General features: G+C 52.6%; 2 protein-coding genes across 2 annotated transcripts in view; one reads left to right on the top strand and one right to left on the bottom strand.

Moving 5' to 3' along the window:
• The window catches only part of LOC116958700 (glycogen [starch] synthase, muscle), a 74,638-nt gene that overhangs the window by 24,975 nt on the left and 21,738 nt on the right, over positions 1 to 27,925 (bottom strand). The window contains exons 6-9 of the mRNA XM_076057289.1: positions 21,692 to 21,809; positions 16,585 to 16,705; positions 4,427 to 4,533; positions 2,195 to 2,254 (exon numbers count right to left, since the gene is read on the bottom strand). Of these exons, the coding sequence (XP_075913404.1) occupies positions 2,195 to 2,254; positions 4,427 to 4,533; positions 16,585 to 16,705; positions 21,692 to 21,809 (406 nt within the window). The remainder of the gene's footprint in view (positions 1 to 2,194; positions 2,255 to 4,426; positions 4,534 to 16,584; positions 16,706 to 21,691; positions 21,810 to 27,925) is intronic.
• Positions 10,144 to 14,791, top strand: LOC142907661 (uncharacterized). Its single transcript, XM_076057270.1, has 4 exons — positions 10,144 to 10,156; positions 10,227 to 11,458; positions 11,530 to 11,639; positions 14,707 to 14,791. Exons 1-4 carry the CDS (start codon positions 10,144 to 10,146, stop codon positions 14,789 to 14,791), a joined length of 1,440 nt encoding a protein of 479 aa, XP_075913385.1.

Below are 27,925 nucleotides of genomic sequence, written 5' to 3' on the forward strand. Positions count from 1 at the left end.
GAGGAAGTACTGAAGGCGATCCAGAGTCTGAGACCAGGAAAGGCACTGGGCAGAGGTGATCTCCCAAGCGAAATGCTGAGGGAGGGTGGCGTTTGTGCACAGACTGCCCTACATGACATCATAACAACAGTCTGGGCCACTGGATGGGTTCCGCAGGATTGGAAGGATGCCCTGGTGGTCCCGCGTCTTTAAGAAGGGGGACCACTCAGACTGTAACAACTACAGGGGCATCTCACTCCTCATGTGTGCCGGGAAAGGTCCTGGCAAGGATTATTCAACATCGCCTTGCCAGGCACGCTGAGGAGAGGCTTGCGGAGCCCCAATGCGGTTTCAGGAAGGGGCGGTCCTGCACAGATGCCATATTTTCTGTCCGTCTGCTACAGCAGAGGTGTAGGGAATTCCAACAAGACCTACATCTCTGCTTTATTGACCTGGTCAAGGTCTATGATACCATCAGTAGGCCTGGGCTCTGGGTTGTTCTTCGTGCTTTTGGAGTCCCTGACCCTCTGCTCACGATCATTAAGGACCTTCATGATGGTGAGCGGGCCCGGCTAAAACTACGTGGCCGGGAGTCGGAGCCATTCCCTGTACACCTTGGGGTGCGAAAGGGATGTCCTCTGGCTCCCACATTATTTAACATCTATTTCGACCACGTAGTTCTTGAAGCCTTCAATAGCTGTACCGGAGGAATTTCAATCTGGTACAGATACAATAGGAGGCTGATCGATGCCCGGGTGCGGTCAAGGGATGGCTCCATATTGCTCAACCATGTTACGTATGCCGATGATCTGGTAATTGCTGCTCACTCAGAGGAGGAGTTGGAGGCGCTGCTACTGAACCTGGAGCTTGCCACTAAGAGGTGGGGCCTTACCATCAGCCCCACCAAAACTAAGCACCTGTCTGGGTATTTTGTACCATCGGGCACTCCACCCCAACAACTCCCAATTGGTGATAGGGCAGTTGTGGAGAGAGTGGAGAGTTTCCCATACCTGGGCAGTGTGCTCATGACTGGCTCCAGTTTACCAGCAGAGGTCTCACTCCGAATCAGTCGAGCGGCAATATCTTTTCATCGGTTGCGTAATGCTGCGTGGAAGTTACCTGGTCTGTCGCTCCGCACGAAGCTTCAGGTGTTCTCGGCCACGGTCATTCCCTCCCTTCTCTATGCTTGCGAAACGTGGACCCCCCCCAATGGAACATCTTCGCCGGTTAAAAACATTTAGGCTGGCCTACCTACGATCCATCCTGGGTTTATCCAGGGTGGATTGTGTGAGCTCACAAATCCTTGAAAGATCTGGACAAAGTCCCATCGGTGAGCTCCTCCGGCAGGCAAGGCTGCGTTGGCTGGGTCATGTAGCCCGCATGCCCAGCCACCGCATGCCTAAACAGCTTTTGTTCGGCCGGATCGAGGGGGAGAAATGGGCACGGCACAGGCTAGAGAAGAGATGGAGTGACGTGATACAGGAGGACGTGGAGCTGAGTGGACTTGCCGATGACCGGTACCAGCGGTGTCAAGATTGGCCTCTGTGGAGGAGTGCTCGTGAAGGACGCTACTGGGCAGTTGGAGGCAATGGAGGGCGGAGGAGCGACGCTCACAACAACGAGCGGAGCGCCGGGTGGCTAAAGCACAGCAAGTTGGCACAGTAGGGGGCACAGGTGGTGCACCAGCCAGTCATCTCAGTCAGTCGACCCGTGGCAGCTGGGCCTGCCCCGTGACCTCCTTCCAGCAGGCGTTCGACACTTCACGTGGCCTCAGGGTGCACATGGTCTGGCACAAGCGTCGTGGTGACGTCACCGCCCCTTAGTGGCGAATGGCGGTTGTTGTTGTTGTCGTTGTGTGTCTGTGTGTGTGTCTGTGCGTCTGTGTCTGTGTGTGTCTGTGTGTGCATCTGTGTGTGTCTGTGTGTGTTTGTGTGTGTGTCTGTGTGTCTGTGTGTGTGTCTGTGTGTGTCTGTGTGTGTGTCTGTGTGTGTATGTGTGTGCATCTGTGTGTGTCTGTGTGTTTGCGTGTGTCTGTGTGTGTGTGTATCTGCGTGTGTGTGTGTCTGCGTGTGTGTGTGTCTGTGTGTGTTTGTGTGTGTGTGTCTGTGTGTGTGTCTGTGTCTGTGTGTGTGTGTCTGAGTGTGTCTGTGTGTGTCTGTGTGTGTGTCTGTGTGTGTGTGTCTCTGTGTGTGTCTGTGTGTGTGTGTGGACTCACGCGAGCAGCGACTCGTACAGCTTCTTGCCAAACTTCTCCTTCACCAGGTGAGCCGTGTCCCTGGTGGGTGAACAACAACCACCACAGCCACAACAACAACAACTGCCGTCAACAACAACAGCCACCATCAAACACAACCGTTGACTGTTGTGCCAGGCTAGGTGCAGGAGGAGGTGGTCACTGGACAGACCCTGCAGGTGCCATGGGTTGACTGTTGTGCCAGGCTAGGTGCAGGAGGAGGTCACGGGACAGACCCAGCAGGTGCCATGGGTTGACTGCTGTGCCAGGCTAGGTGCAGGAGGAGGTCACGAGACAGACCCAGCAGGTGCCATGGGTTGACTGCTGTGCCAGGCTAGGTGCAGGAGGATGTCAAGGGGACAGACCCAGCAGGTGCCATGGGTTGACTGCTGTGCCAGGCTAGGTGCAGCAGGAGGTCACGGGACAGACCCAACCGGTGCCATGGGCTGACTGCTGTGCCAGGCTAGGTGCAGCTGTTTCCCCTACTGTGCCAACTTGCAGCGTTTTATCCGCCCGGCGCTCCGCCCGTTGTTGTGAGCAGCGTCGCTCCTCTGCCCCTCCGCTGTTGTCGCTGGAGGGGCGACCGCCTCCAACTGCCCATCAGCCTCACGGTGCACCTAGCCTGGCACTGCCCAGCAGCAGCGCCCTTCACGAGCCTCCTCCACAGAGGCCGATCTCGCCACCGCCGGCAAGTCCACTCAGCTCCACGTCCTCCCCCTCACCATTGAATTGATAAAAGCTACCATACTGCCTCTACTTGACTACTGTGACATCGTGTATAAATCAGCCCACAGTACTGTACTGAAGAAGCTTGATTCCATCTATCACTCGGCCTTAAGATTTGCATTGAACTTCCCATATAGGACTCACCACTGCGATCTCTACATTGGGTCAAACTTAACATCTCTTAATGATCGACGGCTTGTTGCTCAGATCTTATTTATTCACGACGTACTTACAAAGAAATCCGCAGACTACCTGCTGCTGGATCTCCTCACTGTTTCGAAGAACCAATGTGACCTAAGGTCTTCGCTCATTTACCAGCTTCACATTCCCTATTGCCGTACAAATACCGGAGGAAGGGCCTTTGCTGTTGATGCCCCCGGGGTCTGGAACGCTTTCGCCAATAAACTGCAACTTGGATCACACTATACCTGTGAGATCTTCACTCGAAAAACTGCTCTAGAGGAGCTGAACACCGCTAGCTGCCACTGCCATGCAGGGTGGCCTGCAATGAAACGTATCGCTCCGGATGACCGCCGCATTCAGCATGAGCTTGAGTTTTGATTACAGTGCGCTGATCTTTAAAGGTGCATTGAAAAATGTTTTGATTCTCCTGCCGTTATGGAGTGACTCAGGCTGCCAGCTATGGCCGCAAAGTTTGGTCGTACGTGTTACGTGCAGATCGTTCATTGCGACATTTAAAATCACAGCTCCCGAGACCACCGTCACACGTCGCTTTCATGGATGTATTTTCGGCGATCTCCAAAAACGTTTTGGTGAGGCCGCGCTTTGTTTGATGAGGCACAGAGTTAGTGCGATAACTTTCATCTCTTTTGATGTGAAGCTTTCGTGACTGCAGGGATTAATATTATTGGTTCTTTCGGTAAAGTCACCACCGCGTAGATAGGGAAACAATAAAATAACAAAAACATAAAACAATAAAATTATTATTCTTGGTTCTTTCGGTAAAGTCACCACCACGTAGATAGGGAAACAATACAATAATAAAAATATAAAACAATAAAATTATTGTAAAACAATAAAATTATTATTCTTGGTTCTTTCGGTAAAGTCACCACCACGTAGATAGGGAAACAATAAAATAATAAAAATATAAAACAATTAAATTATTGTAAAACAATAAAATTATTGTAAAACAATAAAATTGTTATTCTTGGTTCTTTCGGTAAAGTCACCACCACGTAGAATGGAAACAATAAAATAACTAAACATAATAAAATAAAATAGAATTTCTCACGACGTTTCTGCCACAACACAAGTAGCCTTGCTCAGGTGAAGAGACACGACTGTCCAGAAGGACAGCGCGTGAGTGAACACTGCCAAGCAAGGACGGCGCCCCTCACCACCACCAACACCCCCGTGCCCCTCCCCCTCACCACCACCCCCCCCCTCACCCCCCCCATGCACCCCCCCACCCCCCCATGCCCCCCCCTCACCACCACCCCCCCCTGCTACACCCCCCCCCCTCACCAGAGCTGCTTCCGCACCGCCTGCCCCTTGAGGGTCTCCACGTTGAAGTTGTTGGTCTTGGCAGGCATGATGAAGAACACCACCACGGTGACATCACAGCGATTCACCTGCACAACAACAACAACCACACCATCAACAACATCACCACCACAACTATCATTAGAGTAGTGGTGGTTGTGGTGGTAGTGGTGGTAGTGGTGGTAGTGGTGGTAGTGGTAGTGATAGTAGTGGTAGTGGTGGTAGTAGTGGTGGTAGTGGTGGTAGTAGTGGTGGTAGTGGTGGTAGTGGTGGTGGTAGTAGTGGTAGTAGTAGTGGTAGTAGTGGTGGTAGTGGTGGTAGTAGTGGTGGTAGTGGTGGTAGTAGTGGTGGTAGTGGTGGTAGTGGTGGTAGTAGTGGTGGTAGTGGTGGTAGTAGTAGTGGTAGTAGTGGTGGTAGTGGTGGTAGTAGTGGTGGTAGTGGTGGTAGTAGTAGTGGTAGTAGTAGTGGTAGTAGTAGTGGTAGTAGTGGTAGTAGTTGTGGTAGTAGTGGTAGTAGTGGTGGTAGTAGTAGTGGTAGTAGTGGTAGTAGTGGTGGTAGTAGTAGTGGTAGTAGTGGTGGTAGTAGTGGTAGTGGTGGTAGTAGTGGTAGTGGTGGTAGTAGTGGTAGTGGTGGTAGTGGTTGTGGTAGTAGTAGTGGTAGTAGTGGTGGTAGTGGTGGTAGTAGTGGTGGTAGTGGTGGTAGTAGTAGTGGTAGTAGTAGTGGTAGTAGTGGTAGTAGTTGTGGTAGTAGTGGTAGTAGTAGTGGTAGTAGTGGTGGTAGTAGTAGTGGTAGTAGTGGTGGTAATAGTGGTGGTAGTAGTAGTGGTAGTAGTGATGGTAGTAGTAGTGGTAGTAGTGGTGGTAGTAGTAGTGGTAGTAGTGGTGGTAGTAGTAGTGGTGGTAGTAGTGGTAGTGGTGGTAGTAGTGGTGGTAGTAGTGGTGGTAGTGGTTGTGGTAGTAGTAGTGGTAGTAGTAGTGGTAGTAGTGGTAGTAGTGGTGGTAGTGGTGGTAGTAGTGGTGGTAGTGGTGGTAGTAGTAGTGGTAGTAGTGGTAGTAGTGGTGGTAGTGGTGGTAGTGGTGGTAGTAGTGGTGGTAGTGGTGGTAGTAGTGGTGGTAGTGGTGGTAGTAGTAGTGGTAGTAGTAGTGGTAGTAGTAGTGGTAGTAGTGGTAGTAGTTGTGGTAGTAGTAGTGGTAGTAGTGGTGGTAGTAGTAGTGGTAGTAGTGGTGGTAATAGTGGTGGTAGTAGTAGTGGTGGTAGTAGTGGTGGTAGTAGTAGTGGTGGTAGTGGTGGTAGTGGTGGTGGTAGTAGTGGTAGTAGTGGTGGTAGTAGTGGTGGTAGTGGTGGTAGTAGTGGTGGTAGTGGTGGTAGTAGTGGTGGTAGTGGTGGTAGTAGTAGTGGTAGTAGTGGTAGTAGTGGTGGTAGTAGTAGTGGTAGTAGTAGTGGTAGTAGTAGTGGTAGTAGTGGTAGTAGTTGTGGTAGTAGTGGTAGTAGTAGTGGTAGTAGTGGTGGTAGTAGTGGTGGTAATAGTGGTGGTAGTAGTAGTGGTAGTAGTGGTGGTGGTAGTAGTAGTGGTAGTAGTGGTGGTAGTAGTAGTGGTAGTAGTGGTGGTAGTAGTGGTAGTGGTGGTAGTAGTGGTAGTGGTGGTAGTGGTAGTGATAGTAGTGGTAGTAGTGGTGGTAGTAGTGGTGGTAGTGGTGGTAGTAGTGGTGGTAGTGGTGGTAGTGGTGGTGGTAGTAGTGGTAGTAGTAGTGGTAGTAGTGGTGGTAGTGGTGGTAGTGGTGGTAGTAGTGGTGGTAGTGGTGGTAGTGGTGGTAGTAGTGGTGGTAGTGGTGGTAGTAGTAGTGGTAGTAGTGGTGGTAGTGGTGGTAGTAGTGGTGGTAGTGGTGGTAGTAGTAGTGGTAGTAGTAGTGGTAGTAGTAGTGGTAGTAGTGGTAGTAGTTGTAGTAGTAGTGGTAGTAGTAGTGGTAGTAGTGGTGGTAGTAGTAGTGGTAGTAGTGGTGGTAATAGTGGTGGTAGTAGTAGTGGTAGTAGTGGTGGTAGTAGTAGTGGTAGTAGTGGTGGTAGTAGTAGTGGTAGTAGTGGTGGTAGTAGTGGTAGTGGTGGTAGTAGTGGTAGTGGTGGTAGTAGTGGTGGTAGTAGTGGTGGTAGTGGTTGTGGTAGTAGTAGTGGTAGTAGTGGTGGTAGTGGTGGTAGTAGTGGTGGTAGTGGTGGTAGTAGTAGTGGTAGTAGTAGTGGTAGTAGTGGTAGTAGTTGTGGTAGTAGTGGTAGTAGTAGTGGTAGTAGTGGTGGTAGTAGTAGTGGTAGTGGTGGTAGTAGTAGTGGTAGTAGTGATGGTAGTAGTAGTGGTAGTAGTGGTGGTAGTAGTAGTGGTAGTAGTGGTGGTAGTAGTAGTGGTAGTGGTGGTAGTAGTGGTAGTGGTGGTAGTAGTGGTGGTAGTAGTGGTGGTAGTGGTTGTGGTAGTAGTAGTGGTAGTAGTGGTGGTAGTGGTGGTAGTAGTGGTGGTAGTGGTGGTAGTAGTAGTGGTAGTAGTAGTGGTAGTAGTAGTGGTAGTAGTGGTAGTAGTTGTGGTAGTAGTAGTGGTAGTAGTGGTGGTAGTAGTAGTGGTAGTAGTGGTGGTAATAGTGGTGGTAGTAGTAGTGGTGGTAGTAGTGGTGGTAGTAGTAGTGGTGGTAGTGGTGGTAGTGGTGGTGGTAGTAGTGGTAGTAGTAGTGGTAGTAGTGGTGGTAGTGGTGGTAGTAGTGGTGGTAGTGGTGGTAGTAGTGGTGGTAGTGGTGGTAGTAGTGGTGGTAGTGGTGGTAGTAGTAGTGGTAGTAGTGGTGGTAGTGGTGGTAGTAGTGGTGGTAGTGGTGGTAGTAGTAGTGGTAGTAGTAGTGGTAGTAGTAGTGGTAGTAGTGGTAGTAGTTGTGGTAGTAGTGGTAGTAGTAGTGGTAGTAGTGGTGGTAGTAGTAGTGGTAGTAGTGGTGGTAATAGTGGTGGTAGTAGTAGTGGTAGTAGTGGTGGTAGTAGTAGTGGTAGTAGTGGTGGTAGTAGTAGTGGTAGTATTGGTGGTAGTAGTGGTAGTGGTGGTAGTAGTGGTAGTGGTGGTAGTAGTGGTGGTAGTAGTGGTGGTAGTGGTTGTGGTAGTAGTAGTGGTAGTAGTGGTGGTAGTGGTGGTAGTAGTGGTGGTAGTGGTGGTAGTAGTAGTGGTAGTAGTAGTGGTAGTAGTGGTGGTAATAGTGGTGGTAGTAGTAGTGGTAGTAGTGATGGTAGTAGTAGTGGTAGTAGTGGTGGTAGTAGTAGTGGTAGTAGTGGTGGTAGTAGTAGTGGTGGTAGTAGTGGTAGTGGTGGTAGTAGTGGTGGTAGTAGTGGTGGTAGTGGTTGTGGTAGTAGTAGTGGTAGTAGTGGTGGTAGTGGTGGTAGTAGTGGTGGTAGTGGTGGTAGTAGTAGTGGTAGTAGTAGTGGTAGTAGTAGTGGTAGTAGTGGTAGTAGTTGTGGTAGTAGTAGTGGTAGTAGTGGTGGTAGTAGTAGTGGTAGTAGTGGTGGTAATAGTGGTGGTAGTAGTAGTGGTGGTAGTAGTGGTGGTAGTAGTAGTGGTAGTAGTGGTGGTAGTAGTAGTGGTAGTAGTGGTGGTAGTAGTAGTGGTAGTAGTGGTGGTAGTATTCGTGGTAGTAGTGGTGGTAATAGTGGTGGTAGTAGTAGTGGTAGTAGTGGTGGTAGTAGTAGTGGTAGTAGTAGTGGTAGTATTGGTGGTAGTAGTGGTGGTAGTAGTAGTGGTAGTAGTGGTAGTAGTAGTGGTAGTAGTGGTAGTAGTAGTGGTAGTAGTGGTGGTAGTAGTAGTGGTAGTAGTGGTGGTAGTAGTGGTGGTAGTGGTTGTGGTAGTAGTGGTGGTAGTGGTTGTAGTAGTAGTGGTAGTAGTAGTGGTAGTAGTGGTGGTAGTAGTAGTGGTAGTAGTAGTGGTAGTAGTGGTGGTAGTAGTAGTGGTAGTAGTGGTGGTAGTAGTGGTGGTAGTGGTTGTGGTAGTAGTGGTGGTCGTGGTTGTAGTAGTAGTGGTAGTAGTAGTGGTAGTAGTGGTGGTAGTAGTAGTGGTAGTAGTAGTGGTAGTAGTAGTAGTGGTAGTAGTAGTGGTAGTAGTAGTGGTAGTAGTGGTGGTAGTAGTAGTGGTAGTAGTGGTGGTAGTAGTGGTAGTAGTAGTGGTAGTAGTGGTGGTAGTAGTAGTGGTAGTAGTGGTGGTAGTAGTGGTGGTAGTGGTTGTGGTAGTAGTGGTGGTAGTGGTTGTGGTAGTAATGGTAGTAGTGGTGGTAGTAGTAGTGGTAGTAGTGGTGGTAGTAGTAGTGGTAGTAGTGGTGGTAGTAGTAGTGGTAGTAGTGGTGGTAGTAGTAGTGGTAGTAGTAGTGGTAGTAGTGGTGGTAGTAGTAGTAGTGGTAGTAGTGGTGGTAGTAGTAGTGGTAGTGGTGGTAGTAGTGGTAGTAGTGGTGGTAGTAGTGGTGGTAGTAGTAGTGGTAGTAGTGGTAGTAGTAGTGGTAGTAGTGGTAGTGGTGGTAGTAGTGGTAGTAGTGGTGGTAGTAGTAGTGGTAGTAGTGGTAGTAGTAGTGGTAGTGGTGGTAGTGGTGGTAGTAGTGGTAGTGGTGGTAGTAGTGGTAGTGGTGGTAGTAGTGGTAGTAGTAGTGGTGGTAGTAGTAGTGGTAGTGGTGGTAGTAGTAATGGTGGTAGTAGTGGTAGTAGTGGTGGTAGTGGTGGTATTAGTGGTGGTAGTAGTGGTAGTAGTAGTGGTAGTAGTAGTGGTAGTGGTGGTAGTAGTAGTGGTAGTAGTAGTGGTGGTGGTAGTGGTTGTGGTAGTAGTGGTGGTAGTGGTTGTGGTAGTAGTGGTAGTAGTGGTGGTAGTAGTGGTGGTAATAGTGGTGGTAGTAGTAATGGTGGTAGTAGTGGTAGTTGTGGTGGTAGTGGTGGTATTAGTGGTGGTAGTAGTGGTAGTAGTAGTGGTAGTAGTAGTGGTAGTGGTGGTAGTAGTGGTAGTAGTGGTGGTAGTGGTGGTAGTAGTGCTGGTTCTTTCGGTAAAGTCACCACCACGTAGATAGGGAAACAATAAAATAATAAAAATATAAACCAATAAAATTTATCACGACGTTTCGACTGCAACACAAGAAGCAATCATCATCAGGTGTGAAAACCACCACGTAGAAGGGAAACAATAAAATAATAAAAATATAAAACAATAAAATTCTCACGACGTTTCGACTGCAACACAAAGCAGCAATCATCATCAGGTGTGAAAAGCACGGCAAGAACATTTGAAAAAAGTGGCGGTTATTTTTAATGACGTTAAAAATAACCGCCACTTTTTTCAAAATTTTAATAACGTTAAAAATAACCGCCACTTTTTTCAAATTTTTAATGACGTTAAAAATAACCGCCACTTTTTTTCAAAATTTTTATGACGTTAAACATAACCGCCACTTTTTTTCAAATTTTCTTGCCGTGCTTTTCACACCTGATGATGATGATTGCTGCTTCTTGTGTTGCAGTCGAAACGTCGCGAGAATTTTATCGTTTCATATTTTAATTTTTTTCGTTCGTTAACTTTCTGCACGGACGTTTCTGCCGTGCCGAGCGAAGCTGAACACGGCGTCGAAGGTCACACAGCCAGGATTGTTGGGGGTTGTTGCTAGTGGGAGGACACGCTGGTCGTTTATCTTGACGTTGCGACGATGTAAGTTGGATGGATGCGGATCAGGCGTGAAAAGGGGGCGATTGTTGATTTGGACGTTGAGAGTTGAAGCGATCCATCGACTGGGAAAGTGCTGAGCCGTTTTCGATGCACGGCCACACACCACGGTACACAGTCACAGGTACACAGTCACACACCACAGTACACAGTCACAGGTACACAATCACAGGTACACAGTCACAGGTACACAGTACACTGTCACACAGTCACAGGTACACAGTCACAGGTACACAGTACACTGTCACACAGTCACAGGTACACAGTCACACACCACAGTACACTGTCACACAGTCACAGGTACACAGTCACACACCACAGTACACTGTCACACAGTCACAGGTACACAGTCACAGGTACACAGTCACAGGTACACAGTCACACACCACAGGTACACAGTCACACAGTCACAGGTACACAGTCACAGGTACACAGTCACAGGTACACAGGTACACAGTCACAGGTACACAGTCACAGGTACACAGTCACAGGTACACAGTCACACACCACAGTACACCGTCACAGGTACACAGTACACAGTCACAGGTACACAGTCACAGGTACACAGTACACAGTCACACACCACAATATACAGTCACAGGTACACAGTCACAGGTACACAGTCACACACCACGGTACACAGTCACAGGTACACAGGTACACAGTCACAGGTACACAGTCACACACTACAATACACAGTCACAGGTACACAGTCACACACCACGGTACACAGTCACAGGTACACAGGTACACAGTCACAGGTACACAGGTACACAGGTACACAGTCACAGGTACACAGTCACACACCACGGTACACAGTCACAGTACACAGTCACAGGTACACAGTCACAGGTACACAGTCACAGGTACACAGTCACACACCACAGGTACACAGTCACAGGTACACAGTCACAGGTACACAGTCACAGTACACAGTCACAGGTACACAGTCACAGTACACAGTCACAGGTACACAGTCACACACCACAGTACACAGTCACAGGTACACAGTCACACACCACGGTACACAGTCACAGGTACACAGTCACAGGTACACAGTCACAGGTACACAGTCACAGATACACACCACAGGTACACAGTCACAGGTACACAGTCACACACCACAGTACACAGTCACAGGTACACAGTCACAGGTACACAGTCACAGGTACACAGTACACAGTCACAGGTACACAGTCACAAGTACACAGTACACAGTCACAGGTACACAGTCACAGGTACACAGTACACAGTCACAGGTACACAGTCACACACCACAGTACACAGTCACAGGTACACAGTCACACACCACAGTACACAGTCACAGGTACACAGTCACAGGTACACAGTCACACACCACAGGTACACAGTCACACAGTCACAGGTACACAGTCACAGGTACACAGTCACACACCACAGTACACAGTCACAGGTACACAGTCACAGGTACACAGTCACACACCACAGTACACAGTCACAGGTACACAGTCACAGGTACACAGTCACACACCACGGTACACAGCCACACACCACAGTCTTGGGGTACGACGTCTTGGGGTACGACGCCTTGGGGTACGACGTCTTGGGGTACGACGTCTTGGGGTACGACGTCTTGGGGTACGACGTCTTGCTGGGGTACGACGTCTTGGGGTACGACGCCTTGGGATACGACGCCTTGGGGTACGACGTCTTGCTTGGGGTACGACGCCTTGGGGTACGACGTCTTGGGGTACGACGTCTTGGGGTACAACGTCTTGGGGTACGACGTCTTGGGGTACGACGTCTTGCTGGGGTACGACGTCTTGCTTGGGATGCGACGTCTTGGGGTATGACGCCTTGGGGTACGACGCCTTGGGGTACGACGTCTTGCTGGGGTACGACGTCTTGCTTGGGATGCGACGTCTTGGGATGCGACGTCTTGGGGTACGACGCCTTGGGGTACGACGCCTTGCTTGGGGTACGACGTCTTGGGGTACGACGCCTTGGGGTACGACGCCTTGGGGTACGACGTCTTGGGGTACGACGTCTTGGGGTACGACGTCTTGGGGTACGTCTTGCTTGGGGTACGACGTCTTGGGGTATGACGTCTTGGGGTACGACGCCTTGGGGTACGACGTCTTGGGGTACGACGCCTTGGGGTACGACATCTTGCTGGGGTACGACGTCTTGGGGTACGACGTCTTGCTGGGCTACGACGTCTTGGGGTACGACGTCTTGGGGTACGACGCCTTGGGGTACGACGTCTTGGGGTACGACGTCTTGGGGTACGACGTCTTGGGGTACGACGTCTTGGGGTACGACGTCTTGCTGGGGTACGACGTCTTGGGGTACGACGCCTTGGGGTACGACGTCTTGGGTATGACGCCTTGGGGTACGACGTCTTGGGGTACGACGCCTTGGGGTACGACGCCTTGGGGTACGACGCCTTGGGGTACGACGTCTTGCTTGGGGTACGACGCCTTGGGGTACGACGTCTTGGGGTACGACGTCTTGTGATACGTCTTGCTTGGGGTATGACGTCTTGGGGTACGACGTCTTGTGATACGCCTTGCTTGGGGTATGACGTCTTGGGGTACGTCTTCTTGCTTGGGGTACGACGTCTTGGGTACGACGCCTTGCTTGGGGTACGACGTCTTGCTTGGGGTACGACGCCTTGGGGTACGACGTCTTAGGTACGACGTCTTGCTTGGGGTACGACGCCTTGGGTACGACGTCTTGGGGTACGACGTCTTAGGTACGACGTCTTGCTTGGGGTACGACGCCTTGGGTACGACGTCTTGGGGTACGACGTCTTGCTGGCGTACGTCTTCTTGCTTGGGGTACGACGTCTTGCTTGGGGTACGAGGTGTTTGCTAGAACTTGTATGGGTCGGGATGAGTCACCGTCCACGGTACCCGCGCACACAACAACACGGTTACGGCTCTAACAAGCCGTAAGAGTGTTGCGTGGAATGACCAGACAGTGTCACACTTCAGGAACATTCTTAGCAGAAGGCAAAAACAAACTTCCAATGGGCAGGTTTTTAGTCAAACTCAAACCTGGTGAGCCTCAACCAAGTCCAAGTCAAGAAAAAAAGACAGAAAGAAATTAGAAAACCCCCCTCCCCCCCCCCCCCCAGAATTTCAGCTTCCTGAAGTTTTAATGGAAGGGGACTCTCCTTGCAAAAAATATCATTTCCCCCTCCTCCGGCTCCTCCTCCCCTTCCTCACCACCATCCCCGTAGGCTATCAACTCCTCTCAGCAAGCTACATTGCATTTTTATTTCAATTTACTAAAATGTATTCGTGCATTTATTTTAATGCACGTACGCATTTTCAGTAATAGGTAGTGTCTACATTATTTCATACGGCCACATTAACGTACAACGTGCCATCTGAAAATATCATTTCTCATACTCTGGAACGGATTATTTCCGCTTGTGTTGTGGCCGAAACGTCGTGAGAATTTTATTGTGTTATTTTATTTTATCAATTTATTATTTTATTCTCATTCCACGTGGTGGTGACTTTACCAAAAGAACCAAAGAAGATGAATCCTTGCAGTCACGAAAGCTTTAAATCGAAACTATACACTACACCACTATTCACTACACTATACACTACACTACTATACACTACTATACACTATACCACTATACATTACACTATACACTACACTATTCACTACACTATACACTACACTACTATACACTACTATACACTACACCACTATTCACTACACTATACACTACACTACACTACTATACACTACACTACTATACACTACACTATACACTACACTATACACTACACTATACACTACACACTACACTATACACTACACTATACACTACACTATACACTACTATACACTACACTATACACTACACTATACACTACACTATTCACTACACTACACTACTATACACTACACTATTCACTACGCTACACTATACACTACACTATACACTACACTATTCACTACTATACACTACACTATACACTACACTAAACAATACACTATACACTACACTATTCACTACACTACTATACACTACACTATACACTACACTATACACTACACTATACACTACTATACACTACACTATACACTACACTATTCACTACACTACTACACACTACTATATTGTCAGAGCGCGTGTCCGCCAACCGATGGCGTCCAGTTCAACAGCCTGACTCTCTCTAAATCATTCCTGAAGTTAACATTTGTCGAACGTCACCCCGGGCCTGAAATCCTGGCTCCGCTCCCCGGGTGTAGAAAGCCTTTTGTAAGGTGAAGGGCAGTGACAATAGTGTGGGATGAGGGCTTTTTCGGGTGGTTAGGTTGACAAGAGCTGTTGTTGTTGATGGGTGTGCCGGGCGAAAGCAGTGTTGGCGAGTCGATGGAGGTAAGTTGGTGGTGATGACTGGAAGGACCAAAGGCCTCGGGAATCTTGATTGATGGGCATCGGCCTGCAGGGCGGTGCTTGATTCAGGTCTCTGCCGGGGTTTTTGGAAGTGGGATTGATTGCCGATGATTTCCAGATGGCCGGAATGAGGTTGCACTGGGGGTGAGGCGCTAGCGGTGGAGGCGAGGTGTTCGAGGTGGGGCATCGCTATGCCATCGGGGCCAACTGCGGAATCATTTCTGGCTTTTTTGACGGCTAGTTTCACCTCCTTCAAGGCGAAATTGGGGGAGGGGGCGGGCGTTGTTTTATTGGTAGGTTCCTTGATTTGACGGATTTTTTTTTGACGGGTGGATATATTGGAAGAGTGTGGGGAGACCGATGAGAAGAGTTTGTTGAAGTTGTTGGCGATGTTATTATTGTTCTTCTTTGGTTCTTTCGGTAAAGTCACGTAGAATGAGAATAAAATAATAAATTGATAAAATAAAATAACACAATGATATTCTCACGACGTTTCGACCTTTTAAGCCTCAACTAAAGTTGAGGCTTAAAAGGCCGTGATCTGAACGTGGCTCTTTCACTCCAGCGCTGTCCTACCAGACAGTCTCGTCCCCTTCACCTGATGAAGGCCGCTTGTGTTATGGCTGAAACGTCGTGAGAATATCATTGTGTTATTTTATTTTATCAATTTATTATTTTATTCTCATTCTACGTGACTTTACCGAAAGAACCAAAGAAGATGAATCATTGCAGTCACGAAAGCTTTAAATCGAAAGTTATTATTGTTGTTGTTTATGATGGATTTAAATTTCGATTTATGGATTTGTTGTTGAAAGTGATTCGCGAAATTTGGGTGGTGGTTTGGAGTGTCCGTCCAAGGCTTCGGTGGTCTTCCAGAGTTTTTTCTGAGTTTTGGGCGACGGTCAAAAGATTCAACAAACTCGTGGCAGCGTTCTGTTTCAGCTCGATGGATTAGCTTTGTGATTTCAATATTGAAGGCCGTGATTTGTGGTGATGTAGGATTTTCAGTCCTAACAGTGTATCCCGAGCAAGGTGGTGGTAGTGGTGGTAGTAGTGGTAGTAGGAGTAGTTGTAGTGGTGGTGGTAGTGGTGGTGGTAGTGGTAGTGGTGGTGGTAGTGGTGGTGGTAGTGGTGGTGGTAGTGGTGGTAGTAGTGGTAGTAGTAGTGGTGGTGGTAGTAGTGGTGGTGGTAGTAGTGGTAGTGGTGGTGGTGGTGACCTTGAGGAGGTAGTGGTGGTGGTAGTGGTGGTGACCTTGAGGAGGTAGTGGTGGTGGTAGTGGGGGTGGTGGTGGTGGTGGTGACCCTGAGGAGGTAGTGGTAGTGGTGGTGGTGGTGACCTTGAGGTGGTAGTGGTGGTGGTAGTGGTGGTGGTAGTGGTGACCTTGAGGAGGTAGTGGTGGTGGTAGTAGTGGTGGTGGTGGTGACCTTGAGGAGGTAGTGGTGGTGGTAGTGGTGGTGGTAGTGGTGACCTTGAGGAGGTAGTGGTGGTGGTAGTGGTGGTGGTAGTGGTGGTGGTGACCTTGAGGAGGTAGTGGTGGTGGTAGTGGGGGTGGTGGTGGTGACCTTGAGGAGGTAGTGGTGGTGGGAGTGGTGGTGGTGACCTTGAGGAGGTAGTGGTGGTGGTAGTGGTGGTGGTAGTGGTAGTGGTGGTGGTAGTGGTGACCTTGAGGAGGTAGTGGTGGTGGTAGTGGTGGTGGTAGTGGTGGTGGTAGTGGTGACCTTGAGGAGGTAGTGGTGGTGGTAGTGGTGGTGGTAGTGGTGACCTTGAGGAGGTAGTGGTGGTGGTAGTGGTGGTGGTGACCTTGAGGAGGTAGTGGTGGTGGTAGTGGGGGTGGTGGTGGTGACCTTGAGGAGGTAGTGGTGGTGGTAGTGGTGGTAGTGGTGGTGGTAGTGGTGGTGGAAGTGGTGGTAGTGGTGGTGGTAGTGGTGGTGGCGGTGACCTTGAGGAGGTAGTGGTGGTGGTGGTGGTAGTGGTGGTGGTAGTGGTGACCTTGAGGAGGTAGTGGTGTTGGTAGTGTTGGTGGTGGTGGTGACCTTGAGGAGGTAGTTAAGCCGAGCGAGAGATTCGATGAAGAGGTCGGCTCCCTTGTTAGAGAATTCGTAGCGACCCGCGATGAAGAAGTACAGAGTCTTCTCTAGATTAAAGTCCATGTGTCTGCACAGCCACAACCACACAACACCACAACCACACAGCTACAGCACCACCACAACCACACAACCACACAGCTACAACACCACCACACACCACCACACAGCTACAGCACCACCACACAGCTACAACACTACCACACAGCTACAGCACCACTACAACCACACACCACCACACAGCTACAACACCACACACAGCACCACACAGCTACAGCACCACCACACAGCTACAGCACCACCACACAGCACCACCACAACCACACAGCACCACCACACAGCTACAGCACCACCACACAGCTACAGCACCACCACACAGCTACAACACCACCACCACACAGCACCACCACACAGCTACAGCACCACCACACAGCACCACCACACAGCACCACACAGCTACAGCACCACCACACAGCTACAGCACCACCACACAACTACAACACCACCACACAGCTACAGCACAACCACACAGCACCACCACACAGCTACAGCACCACCACACAACACCACAAAGCTACAGCACCACCACACAACACCACACAGCTACAGCACCACCACAACCACACAGCTACAACACCACCACACAGCTACAGCACCACCACAACCACACAGCTACAACACCACCACACAGCTACAACACTACCACAACCACACAACCACACACCACCACAACCACACATCTACAACACCACCACACAGCTACAGCACCACCACAACCACACAACCACATAACCACACACCACCACACAGCTACAACACTACCACAACCACACAACCACACACCACCACAACCACACAGCTACAACACCACCACACAGCTACAGCACCACAACCACACAGCTACAACACCACCACACAGCTACAGCTCCACAACCACACAGCTACAACACCACCACACAGCACCACGACACAACCACACAGCAACACCACCACCACAACCACTACACAACCACACAGCTTCATAACCACACAGCTACACAATCATAACCACACAACTACAACCACGCAGCTACAACACCACCGTCGGGGTAGGGGAGCGAGCAGGTGAGTGACTAAGCAGGTGAGTGACTGAGCAGGCGAGTGACTCAGCAGGCGAGTGACTGAGCAGGCGAGTGACTGAGCAGGTGAGTGACTGAGCAGGTGAGTGACTGAGCAGGTGAGTGACTGAGCTGGTGAGTGACTGAGCTGGTGAGTGACTGAGCAGGTGAGTGACTGAGCAGGTGAGTGACTGAGCAGGCGAATGACGGAGCAGGTGAGTGACTGAGCAGGTGAGTGACTCAGCAGGTGAGTGACTCAGCAGGTGAGTGACTGAGCTGGTGAGTGACTGAGCAGGCGAGTGACTGAGCACGTGAGTGACTGAGCAGGTGAGTGACTGAGCAGGCGAGTGACTCAGCAGGTGAGTGACTGAGCAGGCGAGTGACTGAGCTGGTGAGTGACTGAGCTGGTGAGTGACTGAGCAGGCGAGTGACTGAGCAGGTGAGTGGCTCAGCAGGTGAGTGACTGAGCAGGTGAGTGACTCAGCAGGTGAGTGACTGAGCTGGTGAGTGACTGAGCAGGTGAGTGGCTCAGCAGGTGAGTGACTGAGCAGGTGAGTGGCTCAGCAGGTTAGTGACTCAGCAGGTGAGTGACTCAGCAGGTGAGTGACTGAGCAGGTGAGTGACTGAGCAGGTGAGTGGCTCAGCAGGTGAGTGACTGAGCAGGTGAGTGACTGAGCTGGTGAGTGACTGAGCAGGTTAGTGACTCAGCAGGTGAGTGACTCAGCAGGTGAGTGACTGAGCTGGTGAGTGACTGAGCAGGTGAGTGGCTCAGCAGGTGAGTGACTGAGCAGGTGAGTGGCTCAGCAGGTGAGTGACTCAGCAGGCGAGTGACTCAGCAGGTGAGTGACTGAGCTGGTGAGTGACTGAGCAGGTAAGTGACTGAGCAGGTGAGTGACTGAGCAGGCGAGTGACTGAGCTGGTGAGTGACTGAGCAGGCGAGTGACTGAGCAGGTGAGTGACTGAGCAGGCGAGTGACTGAGCAGGTAAGTGACTGAGCTGGTGAGTGACTGAGCAGGCGAGTGACTGAGCTGGTGAGTGACTCAGCAGGCGAGTGACTGAGCAGGTGAGTGACTGAGCAGGCGAGTGACTGAGCAGGTAAGTGACTGAGCTGGTGAGTGACTGAGCAGGTGAGTGACTGAGCTGGTGAGTGACTCAGCAGGCGAGTGACTGAGCAGGTGAGTGACTGAGCAGGCGAGTGACTGAGCAGGTGAGTGACTGAGCAGGCGAGTGACTGAGCAGGCGAGTGACTGAGCAGGTGAGTGACTCAGCAGGTGAGTGACTGAGCAGGCGAGTGACTGAGCTGGTGAGTGACTGAGCAGGTGAGTGACTGAGCTGGCGAGTGACTCAGCTGGTGAGTGACTGAGCAGGCGAGTGACTGAGCAGGCGAGTGACTGAGCTGGTGAGTGACTGAGCAGGCGAGTGACTCAGCAGGTGAGTGACTGAGCAGGCGAGTGACTGAGCAGATGAGTGACTGAGCAGGTGAATGACTGAGCTGGTGAGTGACTGAGCAGGTGAGTGACTGAGCTGGTGAGTGACTCAGCAGGTGAATGACTGAGCTGGTGAGTGACTGAGCAGGTGAGTGACTGAGCAGGCGAGTGACTGAGCAGGTGAGTGACTCAGCAGGCGAGTGACTGAGCAGGTGAGTGACTGAGCTGGCAAGTGACTCAGCAGGTGAGTGACTGAGCTGGTGAGTGGCTCAGCAGGTGAGTGACTGAGCTGGCGAGTGACTGAGCAGGTGAGTGACTCAGCAGGTGAGTGACTGAGCTGGCGAGTGACTGAGCAGGTGAGTGACTGAGCAGGTGAGTGACTGAGCAGGCGAGTGACTCAGCAGGTGAATGACTGAGCTGGTGAGTGACTGAGCAGGCGAGTGACTGAGCAGGTGAGTGACTGAGCAGGCGAGTGACTGAGCAGGTAAGTGACTGAGCTGGTGAGTGACTGAGCAGGCGAGTGACTGAGCTGGTGAGTGAATCAGCAGGCGAGTGACTGAGCAGGTGAGTGACTGAGCAGGCGAGTGACTGAGCAGGTAAGTGACTGAGCTGGTGAGTGACTGAGCAGGTGAGTGACTGAGCTGGTGAGTGACTCAGCAGGCGAGTGACTGAGCAGGTGAGTGACTGAGCAGGCGAGTGACTGAGCAGGTGAGTGACTGAGCAGGCGAGTGACTGAGCAGGCGAGTGACTGAGCAGGTGAGTGACTCAGCAGGTGAGTGACTGAGCAGGCGAGTGACTGAGCTGGTGAGTGACTGAGCAGGTGAGTGACTGAGCTGGCGAGTGACTCAGCTGGTGAGTGACTGAGCAGGCGAGTGACTGAGCAGGCGAGTGACTGAGCTGGTGAGTGACTGAGCAGGCGAGTGACTCAGCAGGTGAGTGACTGAGCAGGCGAGTGACTGAGCAGATGAGTGACTGAGCAGGTGAATGACTGAGCTGGTGAGTGACTGAGCAGGTGAGTGACTGAGCTGGTGAGTGACTCAGCAGGTGAATGACTGAGCTGGTGAGTGACTGAGCAGGTGAGTGACTGAGCAGGCGAGTGACTGAGCAGGTGAGTGACTCAGCAGGCGAGTGACTGAGCAGGTGAGTGACTGAGCTGGCGAGTGACTCAGCAGGTGAGTGACTGAGCTGGTGAGTGGCTCAGCAGGTGAGTGACTGAGCTGGCGAGTGACTGAGCAGGTGAGTGACTCAGCAGGTGAGTGACTGAGCTGGCGAGTGACTGAGCAGGTGAGTGACTGAGCAGGCGAGTGACTCAGCAGGTGAATGACTGAGCTGGTGAGTGACTGAGCAGGCGAGTGACTCAGCAGGTGAGTGACTCAGCAGGCGAGTGACTGAACAGGTGAGTGACTGAGCTGGCGAGTGACTCAGCAGGTGAGTGACTGAGCTGGTGAGTGGCTCAGCAGGTGAGTGACTGAGCTGGCGAGTGACTGAGCTGGCGAGTGACTCAGCAGGCGAGTGACTGAGCAGGTGAGTGGCTCAGCAGGTGAGTGACTGAGCAGGCGAGTGACTCAGCCGGCGAGTGACTGAGCAGGCGAGTGACTGAGCAGGTGAGTGACTGGGCAGGCGAGTGACTCAGCAGGTGAGTGACTCAGCAGGTGAGTGACTCAGCAGGTGAGTGACTGAGCAGGCGAGTGACTGAGCAGGCGAGTGACTGAGCAGGTGAGTGACTCAGCAGGTGAGTGACTGAGCAGGCGAGTGACTGAGCAGGTGAGTGACTCAGCAGGTGAGTAACTGAGCAGGTGAGTGACTGAGCTGGTGAGTGACTCAGCAGGTGAGTGACTGAGCAGGTGAGTGACTGAGCAGGTGAGTGACTGAGCTGGTGAGTGACTGAGCTGGTGAGTGACTGAGCTGGCGAGTGACTGAGCAGGTGAGTGACTCAGCTGGTGAGTGACTGAGCTGGTGAGTGACTGAGCTGGCGAGTGACTGAGCTGGTGAGTGACTGAGCTGGTGAGTGACTGAGCTGGCGAGTGACTGAGCTGGTGAGTGACTGAGCAGGCGAGTGACTGAGCTGGTGAGTGACTGAGCAGGCGAGTGACTGAGCAGGTGAGTGACTCAGCTGGTGAGTGACTGAGCAGGTGAGTGACTGAGCAGGCGAGTGACTGAGCAGGCGAGTGACTGAGCAGGTTAGTGACTGAGCAGGCGAGTGACTGAGCAGGAGAGTGACTCAGCAGGTGAGTGACTCAGCAGGCGAGTGACTGAGCAGGCGAGTGACTCAGCACGTGAGTGACTCAGCAGGTGAGTGACTCAACAGGTGAGTGACTCAGCTGGTGAGTGACTGAGCAGGCGAGTGACTGAGCAGGCGAGTGACTGAGCAGGCGAGTGACTGAGCAGGCGAGTGACTGAGCAGGCGAGTGACTGAGCACGTGAGTGACTGAGCTGGTGAGTGACTGAGCAGGCGAGTGACTGAGCAGGCGAGTGACTCAGCAGGCGAGTGACTCAGCACGTGAGTGACTCAGCTTGGTGAGTGAGGCTCACCCGTAGAAGTGCCCGCGGATGAACTCGTTGATGCGAGCCTTGCTCTGTGCGTGCAGATTCTGGAATTCGTGCATGGCCGAGAACCGCTTGAGGTTGAGGCCGTTGGGGGTGATGATGTCTGGGGTGGAGTGGGGGGGGGGGGGTAAGAGAGGGGGCGGTGACTCTCACGGTCACGGCCAATTACATTGAATCGACGGCGAAATCATCACCTGCATGGAGGTCTCATTTCTGTCGGAGTGATTTGAGCGTTTCTCGTTTTTGTTCTTCCCCCGCGCCGATGAATGCCGCCGGCTACTTACAGTGGTGCAACAGAAGTTGAACTTGTGGGGATATACACAGCGTGCTCCTGGCTCAGACTCAGAGTCAGGGTGAGACTCAGAGTGAGACTCAGAGTGAGACTCAGAGTGAGACTCAGGGTCAGAGTGAGACTCAGAGTCAGAGTGAGACTCAGAGTGAGACTCAGAGTGAGACTCAGAGTGAGACTCAGGGTCAGAGTGAGACTCAGAGTGAGACTCAGAGTGAGACTCAGAGTGAGACTCAGTGAGACTCAGTGAGACTCAGAGTGAGACTCAGAGTGAGACTCAGGGTCAGAGTGAGACTCAGAGTGAGACTCAGAGTGAGACTCAGGGTCAGAGTGAGACTCAGAGTGAGACTCAGGGAGACCGTGTCTCTGGGTCAAAGTGAGACTCAGGGAGACCGTGTCTCTGGCTCAGAGTGAGACTCAGGGAGACCGTGTCTCTGGGTCAAAGTGAGACTCAGGGAGACCGTGTCTCTGGCTCAGAGTGAGACTCAGGGAGACCGTGTCTCTGGCTCAGAGTGAGACTCAGGGAAACCGTATCTCTGGGTCAGAGTGAGACTCAGGGAGACCGTGTCTCTGGGTCAAAGTGAGACTCAGGGAGACCGTGTCTCTGGCTCAGAGTGAGACTCAGGGAGACCGTGTCTCTGGCTCAGAGTGAGACTCAGGGAGACCGTGTCTCTGGGTCAGAGTGAGACTCAGGGAGACCGTGTCTCTGGGTCAGAGTGTGACTCAGGGAGACCGTGTCTCTGGGTCAGATTGAGACTCAGGGAGACCGTGTCGCTGGGTCAGAGTGAGACTCAGGGAGACCGTGTCTCTGGCTCAGAGTGAGACTCAAGGAGACCGTGTCCCTGGGTCACAGTGAGACTCAGGGAAACCGTGTCTCTGGGTCAGAGTGAGATTCAGGGAGACCATGTCCCTGGGTCAGAGTGAGACTCAGGGAAACGGTGTCTCTGGCTCAGAGTGAGACTCAGGGAGACCGTGTCTCTGGGTCAGAGTGAGACTCAGGGAGACCGTGTCTCTGGGTCAGAGTGAGACTCAGGGAGACCGTGTCTCTGGGTCAGAGTGAGACTCAGGGAGACCGTGTCTCTGGCTCAGAGTGAGACTCAGGGAGACCGTGCCTCTGGCTCAGATTGAGACTCAGGGAGACCGTGCCTCTGGCTCAGATTAAGACTCAGGGAGACCGTGCCTCTGGCTCAGATTGAGACTCAGGGAGACCGTGTCTCTAGGTCAGAGTGAAACTCAGGGAGACCGTGTCTCTGGGTCAGATTGAGACTCAGGGAGACCGTGTCTCTGGCTCAGATTGAGACTCAGGGAGACCGTGTCTCTGGGTCAGAGTGAGACTCAGGGAGACCGTGTCTCTGGGTCAGAGTGAGACTCAGGGAGACCGTGTCTCTGGCTCAGAGTGAGACTCAGGGAGACCGTGTCTCTAAGTCAGAGTGAGACTCAGGGAGACCGTGTCTCTGGGTCAGAGTGATACTCAGGGAGGCCGTGTCTCTGGCTCAGAGTGAGACTCAGGGAGACCGTGTCTCTGGGTCAAAGTGAGACTCAGGGAGACCGTGTCTCTCGGTCAGAGTGATACTCAGGGAGGCCGTGTCTCTGGGTCAGAGTGAGACTCAGGGAGGCCGTGTCTCTGGGTCAGAGTGAGACTCAGGGAGACCGTGTCTCTGGGTCAGAGTGATACTCAGGGAGGCCGTGTCTCTGGCTCAGAGTGAGACTCAGGGAGGCCGTGTCTCTGGGTCAAAGTGAGACTCAGGGAGACCGTCTCTATGGGTCAGAGTGAGACTTAGTTAGACCGTGTCTCTGGGTCAGAGTGAGACTCAGGGAGACCGTGTCTCTGGGTCAGAGTGAGACTCAGGGAGACCGTGTCTCTGGTTCAGAGTGAGACTCAGGGAGACCGTGTCTCTGGGTCAGAGTGAGACTCAGGGAGGCCGTGTCTCTGGGTCACAGTGAGACTCAGGGAGACCGTGTCTCTGGCTCAGAGTGAGACTCCGGGAGACCGTGTCTCTGGGTCAGAGTGAGACTCAGGGAGACCGTGTCTCTGGCTCAGAGTGAGACTCAGGGAGACCGTCTCTATGGGTCAGAGTGAGACTCAGTTAGACCGTGTCTCTGGGTCAGAGTGAGACTCAGGGAGACCGTGTCTCTGGGTCAGAGTGAGACTCAGGGAGACCGTGTCTCTGGGTCAGAGTGGGATTCAGGGAGACCATGTCCCTGGGTCAGAGTGAGACTCAGGGAAACGGTGTCTCTGGCTCAGAGTGAGACTCAGGGAGACCGTGTCTCTGGGTCAGAGTGAGACTCAGGGAGACCGTGTCTCTGGGTCAGAGTGAGACTCAGGGAGACCGTGTCTCTGGGTCAGAGTGAGACTCAGGGAGACCGTGTCTCTGGCTCAGAGTGAGACTCAGGGAGACCGTGCCTCTGGCTCAGATTGAGACTCAGGGAGACCGTGCCTCTGGGTCAGATTGAGACTCAGGGAGACCGTGTCGCTGGGTCAGAGTGAGACTCAGGGAGACCGTGTCTCTGGCTCAGAGTGAGACTCAAGGAGACCGTGTCCCTGGGTCACAGTGAGACTCAGGGAAACCGTGTCTCTGGGTCAGATTGAGACTCAGGGAGACCGTGTCTCTGGGTCAGAGTGAGATTCAGGGAGACCATGTCCCTGGGTCAGAGTGAGACTCAGGGAAACGGTGTCTCTGGCTCAGAGTGAGACTCAGGGAGACCGTGTCTCTGGGTCAGAGTGAGACTCAGGGAGACCGTGTCTCTGGGTCAGAGTGAGACTCAGGGAGACCGTGTCTCTGGGTCAGATTGAGACTCAGGGAGACCGTGTCTCTGGCTCAGAGTGAGACTCAGGGAGACCGTGCCTCTGGCTCAGATTGAGACTCAGGGAGACCGTGCCTCTGGCTCAGATTAAGACTCAGGGAGACCGTGCCTCTGGCTCAGATTGAGACTCAGGGAGACCATGTCTCTAGGTCAGAGTGAAACTCAGGGAGACCGTGTCTCTGGGTCAGAGTGATACTCAGGGAGGCCGTGTCTCTGGCTCAGAGTGAGACTCAGGGAGGCCGTGTCTCTGGGTCAAAGTGAGACTCAGGGAGACCGTCTCTATGGGTCAGAGTGAGACTTAGTTAGACCGTGTCTCTGGGTCAGAGTGAGACTCAGGGAGACCGTGTCTCTGGGTCAGAGTGAGACTCAGGGAGACCGTGTCTCTGGTTCAGAGTGAGACTCAGGGAGACCGTGTCTCTGGGTCAGAGTGAGACTCAGGGAGGCCGTGTCTCTGGGTCACAGTGAGACTCAGGGAGACCGTGTCTCTGGCTCAGAGTGAGACTCCGGGAGACCGTGTCTCTGGGTCAGAGTGAGACTCAGGGAGACCGTGTCTCTGGCTCAGAGTGAGACTCAGGGAGACCGTGTCTCTGGGTCAGAGTGAGATTCAGGGAGACCATGTCCCTGGGTCAGAGTGAGACTCAGGGAAACGGTGTCTCTGGCTCAGAGTGAGACTCAGGGAGACCGTGTCTCTGGGTCAGAGTGAGACTCAGGGAGACCGTGTCTCTGGGTCAGAGTGAGACTCAGGGAGACCGTGTCTCTGGGTCAGAGTGAGACTCAGGGAGACCGTGTCTCTGGCTCAGAGTGAGACTCAGGGAGACCGTGCCTCTGGCTCAGATTGAGACTCAGGGAGACCGTGCCTCTGGGTCAGATTGAGACTCAGGGAGACCGTGTCGCTGGGTCAGAGTGAGACTCAGGGAGACCGTGTCTCTGGCTCAGAGTGAGACTCAAGGAGACCGTGTCCCTGGGTCACAGTGAGACTCAGGGAAACCGTGTCTCTGGGTCAGATTGAGACTCAGGGAGACCGTGTCTCTGGGTCAGAGTGAGATTCAGGGAGACCATGTCCCTGGGTCAGAGTGAGACTCAGGGAAACGGTGTCTCTGGCTCAGAGTGAGACTCAGGGAGACCGTGTCTCTGGGTCAGAGTGAGACTCAGGGAGACCGTGTCTCTGGGTCAGAGTGAGACTCAGGGAGACCGTGTCTCTGGGTCAGAGTGAGACTCAGGGAGACCGTGTCTCTGGCTCAGAGTGAGACTCAGGGAGACCGTGCCTCTGGCTCAGATTGAGACTCAGGGAGACCGTGCCTCTGGCTCAGATTAAGACTCAGGGAGACCGTGCCTCTGGCTCAGATTGAGACTCAGGGAGACCGTGTCTCTAGGTCAGAGTGAAACTCAGGGAGACCGTGTCTCTGGGTCAGATTGAGACTCAGGGAGACCGTGTCTCTGGCTCAGATTGAGACTCAGGGAGACCGTGTCTCTGGGTCAGAGTGAGACTCAGGGAGACTGTGTCTCTGGGTCAGAGTGAGACTCAGGGAGACCGTGTCTCTGGCTCAGAGTGAGACTCAGGGAGACCGTGTCTCTAAGTCAGAGTGAGACTCAGGGAGACCGTGTCTCTGGGTCAGAGTGATACTCAGGGAGGCCGTGTCTCTGGCTCAGAGTGAGACTCAGGGAGACCGTGTCTCTGGGTCAAAGTGAGACTCAGGGAGACCGTGTCTCTCGGTCAGAGTGATACTCAGGGAGGCCGTGTCTCTGGGTCAGAGTGAGACTCAGGGAGGCCGTGTCTCTGGGTCAGAGTGAGACTCAGGGAGACCGTGTCTCTGGGTCAGAGTGATACTCAGGGAGGCCGTGTCTCTGGCTCAGAGTGAGACTCAGGGAGGCCGTGTCTCTGGGTCAAAGTGAGACTCAGGGAGACCGTCTCTATGGGTCAGAGTGAGACTCAGTTAGACCGTGTCTCTGGGTCAGAGTGAGACTCAGGGAGACCGTGTCTCTGGGTCAGAGTGAGACTCAGGGAGACCGTGTCTCTGGGTCAGAGTGGGATTCAGGGAGACCATGTCCCTGGGTCAGAGTGAGACTCAGGGAAACGGTGTCTCTGGCTCAGAGTGAGACTCAGGGAGACCGTGTCTCTGGGTCAGAGTGAGACTCAGGGAGACCGTGTCTCTGGGTCAGAGTGAGACTCAGGGAGACCGTGTCTCTGGGTCAGAGTGAGACTCAGGGAGACCGTGTCTCTGGCTCAGAGTGAGACTCAGGGAGACCGTGCCTCTGGCTCAGATTGAGACTCAGGGAGACCGTGCCTCTGGGTCAGATTGAGACTCAGGGAGACCGTGTCGCTGGGTCAGAGTGAGACTCAGGGAGACCGTGTCTCTGGCTCAGAGTGAGACTCAAGGAGACCGTGTCCCTGGGTCACAGTGAGACTCAGGGAAACCGTGTCTCTGGGTCAGATTGAGACTCAGGGAGACCGTGTCTCTGGGTCAGAGTGAGATTCAGGGAGACCATGTCCCTGGGTCAGAGTGAGACTCAGGGAAACGGTGTCTCTGGCTCAGAGTGAGACTCAGGGAGACCGTGTCTCTGGGTCAGAGTGAGACTCAGGGAGACCGTGTCTCTGGGTCAGAGTGAGACTCAGGGAGACCGTGTCTCTGGGTCAGATTGAGACTCAGGGAGACCGTGTCTCTGGCTCAGAGTGAGACTCAGGGAGACCGTGCCTCTGGCTCAGATTGAGACTCAGGGAGACCGTGCCTCTGGCTCAGATTAAGACTCAGGGAGACCGTGCCTCTGGCTCAGATTGAGACTCAGGGAGACCGTGTCTCTAGGTCAGAGTGAAACTCAGGGAGACCGTGTCTCTGGGTCAGAGTGATACTCAGGGAGGCCGTGTCTCTGGCTCAGAGTGAGACTCAGGGAGGCCGTGTCTCTGGGTCAAAGTGAGACGCAGGGAGACCGTCTCTATGGGTCAGAGTGAGACTTAGTTAGACCGTGTCTCTGGGTCAGAGTGAGACTCAGGGAGACCGTGTCTCTGGGTCAGAGTGAGACTCAGGGAGACCGTGTCTCTGGTTCAGAGTGAGACTCAGGGAGACCGTGTCTCTGGGTCAGAGTGAGACTCAGGGAGGCCGTGTCTCTGGGTCACAGTGAGACTCAGG

The sequence above is a fragment of the Petromyzon marinus genome, chromosome 80 (assembly GCF_048934315.1).
Source record: "Petromyzon marinus isolate PM22_M1 ecotype Great Lakes invasive population chromosome 80, UKy_Petmar_22M1.pri1.0, whole genome shotgun sequence".
Lineage (NCBI taxonomy): Eukaryota > Metazoa > Chordata > Hyperoartia > Petromyzontiformes > Petromyzontidae > Petromyzon > Petromyzon marinus.

Bases quoted from the DNA above. Each gene is read 5' to 3' on its own strand.
- LOC142907661 (XM_076057270.1), top strand. The intron at 11,459-11,529 runs GTACACAGTCAC...ACACAGTCACAG, and splicing joins GTACACAGTCACACACCACA to GTACACAGTCACAGGTACAC. The intron at 11,640-14,706 runs GTACACAGTCAC...GTGAGGCGCTAG, and splicing joins TCACAGGTACACAGTCACAG to CGGTGGAGGCGAGGTGTTCG.